Here is a 6,631-nt window from a genome sequence, read left to right on the forward strand (position 1 = left end):
AGATCATGTCATCCTCAAGGGATTTTCAAGAAGAAAAGTACATGACATTTATGGAATATATAGCACAATCTTTACAACATATTGAAGCTCCATGAGTTAAATATTAAAACTGTTTGTTTATAAGGTATTATACAATATGGTTCACGTTCACAAAAGTAATTAATCCTCTGATTATATCTTCCTGCCCCATTACAGCTAAACAGGATGAGTAATAGTTCTTAATTATTTGCAGGAGGAATTGTTATTTTTGCCTCAACTTATTGGTGCAATAGTACTCAATGTTTAATTAATCTGTTCCTTTGTTTACTAAATATTTTTGAGAATCTACCATGAAACAGACATCTCTTCAGGTACTGATGAGTATGTTGTGAAAAAAAAGATAAAATCATTGTTCTTGGGAATTCATATTCTAGATGAGAAAGATAAATGAGCAACAAGTAAGTGTCTGTGTCTTTGGAAAGGGGTGATAAGAACCGTGAACTGTGAAGAACAACATAGGAGAATGCAGTGTGTAAGTGGGGAGTGCAGAGGGACTATTTATAAAGGCGGTCAGGGAACGACTCCATGACAAATAACATATCTGCAATGACTTAAATGGAAACAAAACATTCCACACAGGGAATGGCTATTGCCAAGGCCCTGGGGCCAGAGCATGGATAAAGTTGTGAAGCAATAGCAAGAAAATCAGAGAAGTGGGGTGGAACTCTAGGGAGCGGCAAGAGAGAACACAACCCAACTAATGTAAAAAGCAATGGTCAGAATTAAGTTCAAAGCATTTCAAAAATGTCCAATGTTATTTTTTTCTCAGTACAAATTTTCAACAATCTGAAAAACTTTAATAATATATAAATACATTAAAACTGTTGTTACTTTTCCTCAATATCTCTGGTGCTCTGGCTACATACCCTTTGAAAATTAAAATAGAAATCTGTTGTTTATATCAAATGACTCAAAAAGACATACTAATTCACATGAAATTCCAGATTTATTCATCTATTGTTAAAACATGCAAGGTAAAAGCACATACTTTCATTTAATAAGTTTCATTTTTTTTCCTCAAATTGGGACTCTTACAATAGTGGGAAAAGATAAAAATATGATATATGCATTTATATTCAAACAGAAATCAAATATTAAATTATGATTACTAAGTATAGAGCACTAGTCAGGGGTCTCCAGTGAAGCAATCAATTGAATACACAGCACATATAAGAGATTCGTTATGGCATGGGATATGGAGGTGAAGGAGGACCAGCTTGGCTATCTGTAAATTGAGAATCAGGAAGGCTGGTGTTGTAACTCAGTGAGTAGAAAGGCCTGAGAGAGAGGGGCAGAGGGGTGACTGTGTAAGTCTTGGAGAATGAGGGCTTGAAAAGCACTAGCTATGCTGTCTAAGAAAGAACATGGATGTTCAGGAATGAGAGAGGAGATGACTGTTCTTCCTCCCCTTTGTGTTCTGTTCAGGTGAGTCCTTACTGGATTGTACAATGGCCATTCGCACTGATGGGACAGATCTTCTTTACTTCTTTCAAACTATAAGTAGCTTCAGAAATATCCTCTCAGCTGCACAGTAAAATGGTTTCCTATTTGTGTATACTTTTATCCAGTCAAAGAACACATTACATTCAACACCAAAAATATCCTCATGACATTTAATTCTGGCAAATTAGCCACACCCGTGTGCTAATATGGTCACGATACACCAGTCTCCATTTCTTTTCCTTGTGAGATTTTCTGCAATTATTTTACATATATTTGCATTGATAGAAAAAAAATGCATGGGAAATTATTGATCGTATCCATACCTTTAATAAAGCTTTTGATAAGAAAACACCAATGTATAAGATATATTCTCATTGAGGCATTATGATTCTGAATCTGTTGTTTCCTTTTTCCTAGACCACAGTCTTTTGCAGAAGTAAAAGACCTTGAAGTCAGGTGGGTTTTAAAATGTGATACAACATGGACAATGAAATGAATGACCAAGTATTATGTGCCCCAACAAATTTAATCTAAACTCTAAAGATTATTTTGCCACTAAAACAATCTTTGTGAATGCATTCATGACCTCCTTGTTCCTCAGGCTGTAGACCACAGGGTTCAGCATGGGGATGACCATAGTGTAGAACACAGATGCAATTTTGTCACTGTCCATGGAGTGACTAGAGAGAGGCTGTAAGTACATGAAGATGGTGGTCCCATAGAAAATGGAGACTGCAGTGAAGTGGGAGGCACAGGTGGATATAGCCTTCTGATGTCCTGCACCAGAGCGCATCTTTCCAATTGTGGTAAAAATGAATATGTAGGATATTGAGATAACAATAAGAGCAAAAACCACATTGAAGGCACAGACAGGAAGAAGAACAAGCTCATTCATGTGTCTATCAGAGCAAGAGAGAACCATGACTGCTGGAATATCACAGAAAAAATGATGGACCACATTGGACTTGCAGAAGGTGAGACTGAAGGTGTCCCCAATGTAGAAGGAGGCAATCAACAAACCAGAAACATAGGAGCCTATGATGAGACACATACACACACGTGTCGTCATGGTGGTGGTGTAGTGCAGGGGCTTGCACACTGCTGCATAGCGATCATAGGCCATTGAGGACAGAAGGTAATTTTCCACAGTAACAAAACCTGTAATAAAGAACATCTGAGCAGCACAAGCATTGTAGGAGATGACCTCATCTCCAGGAAGGAGCCCACCCATGACTGTGGGAGTGACAGCTGAAGAGTAGCACAAGTCCACCAGAGACAGGTTGCCCAGGAAAAAGTACATGGGAGTGTGGAGACGGGAGTCCAGGAGAATCAACAGGATCATCCCCAGGTTCCCAACCAGAGTGATGGTGTAGATGAGGAGGAAGGTCACAAAGAGGGGAAGCTGCAGACCTGGGTCCTTGGTCAGTCCCAGCAGGATGAAGTGGGTCACTTCTGTCCTGTTCTCCATCAAGGTTGTCTGAGAATCTCTTGATGTTCTATGGTCAAGCGGGGGTAGAAGTACAGAATAATGAAGACATTGAATTGCTATAAAAAATATGCATGGAAAATGGGTTATTTCTTTATACCAATATCTATAATTTGGGATTCTCCTGAAAAATCACATCTTACAAATCAAATGTGTTGCAGATAATTACATACAAGGTTGAATTCTGTGAATTTGAAGACTCTTTATGCATTATCTGCCCAATTTTAAATTTTTCTGTAATTCTTAACCAAGGTGTAGACTATTTAATAATTTAATCAAAATATCTGTATGTACCTATCTGTGAATTCACTTCTGAGCTTAGGAAAAGCTGATGCTTCCATGTAGATCATCTGCCCAGAACTTTTGCTGTCACTCTAGATGCACATTTCCTGTCTCCTCTCAGCAGTGTTATGATTTTATTGAGTTGTTATACTCCTTTAAATTATTAAGCATGAGAAATCTATTCTATTGATACAAGTACTATTTGTCAATCTCTATCCTCGACTCATCCCAACTTTAACCCATGTCAAGTAGTTCCTAAATCTAATTTTTTAAACTGGATTTCAAACAAATTGAAGTTGATTCACTTTACAATTTTTCCTTGGCTCCTTTGTCCAAAACTGTTTAGGGTATAACTGTGAATCAAATGATTGAGTGGGTGAAAATTTCACCTTCTTCACTATGTTTTTCCTTTTATCAGAAGAAAAGTAATAAGCCAACAAACAACGAATGTAATGACCCCCTCAGCTAAAAAGAATCATAAATAAACTGACAAGCTTTGAATGCATTTAACAGATGCCCCAGAATCTACACAATCTAAAGCCTGTTATCAGCAGAACACCTACACCAGCTGACAGTGTGAAATTTGAATAGGTTGAAGATGATTTTAATTCTTGAATCGTGCCAGCAAATCTCCATATGCACTAATGTGGAGGGGTGACTGGTGTGGTGGGAGTATGCTCCCCCTGAAGGGACAGTTCTGAGAGAAGGCACATCAACAGGATTGGCAGACATGGAGCTCAGGTGCTTGGAAGAGATGCTGCCATATGCCACCTACCAGGCATTCATCCTAACGTAACTCCCCCGAGACAGTAATAAGACTTGCAGTTATTATCATAAGAATTAAATAAGTAACCAAAAATTAAATTAAATAATTCATAAAAACTAACACTTAAGATATCTGGATGGGGTACTTGTTTTTACTTTGGTTTTATCGACCATCATGCTGACATGCAGGTCTTTTATTGTGGTGAGTTTAAAGTCTTTGAACTTTTCTGCCCAGTTTGCCTTTCTCCCCCTATGAGGCCACTGTGATTTTCTGTACCTTCTGTGTTTCTCAATCAGTCCTTACTCCAAGCATTTGATTATAGCTCTTGATAGTCCACGTGAGCCCATGCTTTTTAAAGTTTCTTTCTTGAGCTCCTTATCTGCCCAATTTTAAATTTTTAGTTTGAGTAACAGAATTCTTTTTCCTTAAACTCATTCTGTCATTCATTACTGTCACTCCATAGCCAAATCACAGAAACAAGCACTGGAAGCTTCCAGTTTTATGGGCTGTCACTTCTGTTTTGGTGGCAAGTTCCACATTGTGAAGTGTTTGATTTGAATCTGTTCTTGTGTAACAGTATTTTGAATTTCTTTGTTGGAACTGTAGCTTGGGGAAGGATATCCATCCAATACAAACTATTCTTCCTGCATCTTTTTCCTAAGCCTCTGGCAATTTGAAGTCAGCCCCTGAACACATTCTTCTGACCCTCAGTATTCACAGCACTTTTAGCTTACATTGTGTTCATCAACCAGTGATCAGAACTTTGCATATAAAAGTGTGTTTGTGCATGTGTGTGCTTGCATGCGTGCACATGGGGAAATTGAAAATATGTGGGAAAATTTACATGCACCTCAGAGCTTAGTAATTTATTTAGGACCCTTGTGTAGTTTAAAGCAGGAACATTCACTTTCTGAGAAGTGAGAAGAAAATGTATATAAATAATATGAAATTACTACCTAATCAAGCAGAATGTCATGTTTTAAGTTTGGTTCACATTTTTGAAGATTCCACTATTGTCATGTATATAAGAAATAGAACTGATTTTTTTCATGAGAATCTCTAAGTTCCCTCTCAAGGGGCACTTGGGTTCCAAAAAAAGCCTCATCCCAGTTTTTTTTAAAAAACATATATTTTATTTTGAGACAAGATCTTGTTAAGTTGCTTGGGGCCTCACTAAGTTTCTGAGGCTGGTTTTAAACTTGGGATCCTCTTGCCTCAGCCTCTGGAGCTGCTGAGATTCCTTTCATGGAAGTTTCTGACGGGTACAGCACCATAGTTTTTTTGAAACAATGAAACCATCTATTTATCTTTCGTATTAAATCTTAGGTATAGCTGCTGCTCAGATTTTATATGAATTTTATCCTCACTTAAATGTTTATGGAAACTTCCAAGTTTGCTGGAAAAGAAAGAAGAGTTAATCCAGAACAAGGAGACTGAAATTTCCACCAGCCCTGGAATATGGCATAAGTACCATTAACAGAGCTCTGTCTAAGGCTGTGTTCGAAAGGTTCCAAGTTCCCAACACAGGGAAAAACAGAGGAAAGAATAAGAACATGAACCAAATTCTGAATCTCCAACTAATTCTGTTTCCTTAAAAGATTCATTTATTACTTCTATATTTATATAATAAGTATAATAAGATTACATATCTCCAATAATTCACATAACTGTATCTGAAAATAAATAAATCAATAAAGATCCACAAAACATCTCATGAAGAAGTTATCATTTAAAAGTCTTACCTACATGAGTTTTACGTGTTTATCTGTGACTGAAGACTCACAGGAAATCCGAGGTCAGAAGAAGACCTGTTTGCACTAACAATGATTGTCATGCCAATGAATAAATGATGCCCAATGAACATGGTACATAGAGTGTTCCTTCTGAAACAGGTAATTTTGAGTTATGTTGGGATTTCAAGGTGAATACATGGAGATCTGGAGAGACTTATAGAAACTTGAGACCTCTGGAGATTGTCCCCATGAGAGTACCTGCAGCTTCTGATATGACTTTCCTAGGAAAGGAGCAATTAATATGTCTGTGGGGAGCAAGCTGGTTAGTTTTAATGTACACACAGGCTTTTGTATCATAGTTACTTTTTTTAATGAATGCATAATTTACGTACAGTAGTACCTTCCGGTATTGTATACTGAAGTATATAATTCTAAGAATTTTGTCAAATGTATGGTCCTGTAACCACTACTACAATCACCTGGATCAACTTATCTGAGCTTCTCTTTGATGATTGCTCCAACCCATTACCTCTGACAAGTAAACTGTTTTTATTCAAACAGTTTTGCCATTGTTAGAAAGTCTTTGTAAAAAAGATTATAATAGAATGCTATAAATAACTGTACACCAATGAATTGGATATCACAAATGAAATATAAATTCCTGCAAATGCACATAGTACCAAAACCAATTGCAGAAAAAAAAATCTGAATACACCTATAACACATAAAGAGATCGAATTGTCTAACTTCCCAATAGAGAAAAGCTTAGGAACAGAAGACTTCTTTGGTAAATTCTCCCAAACAAACATCCAATAGAAATGAAAGAATATAGCTGGGTGCAGTTATGCATGCCTGTAATCCCAGTGGCTCTTGAGGCTGAGA

At 37.1% G+C, this 6,631-nt stretch overlaps 1 protein-coding gene across 1 annotated transcript; it reads right to left on the reverse strand.

The window, feature by feature from the left end:
* Nucleotides 1–2,026: 2,026 nt before the first annotated feature.
* On the reverse strand, nucleotides 2,027–2,950 carry LOC143391844 (olfactory receptor 5B2-like). The gene has a single exon (XM_076844598.2). It carries the CDS (start codon nucleotides 2,948–2,950, stop codon nucleotides 2,027–2,029), a length of 924 nt encoding a protein of 307 aa, XP_076700713.2.
* Between the last annotated feature and the right edge of the window lie 3,681 nt (nucleotides 2,951–6,631).

The sequence above is a fragment of the Callospermophilus lateralis genome, chromosome 2, assembly GCF_048772815.1.
Source record: "Callospermophilus lateralis isolate mCalLat2 chromosome 2, mCalLat2.hap1, whole genome shotgun sequence".
NCBI lineage: Eukaryota > Metazoa > Chordata > Mammalia > Rodentia > Sciuridae > Callospermophilus > Callospermophilus lateralis.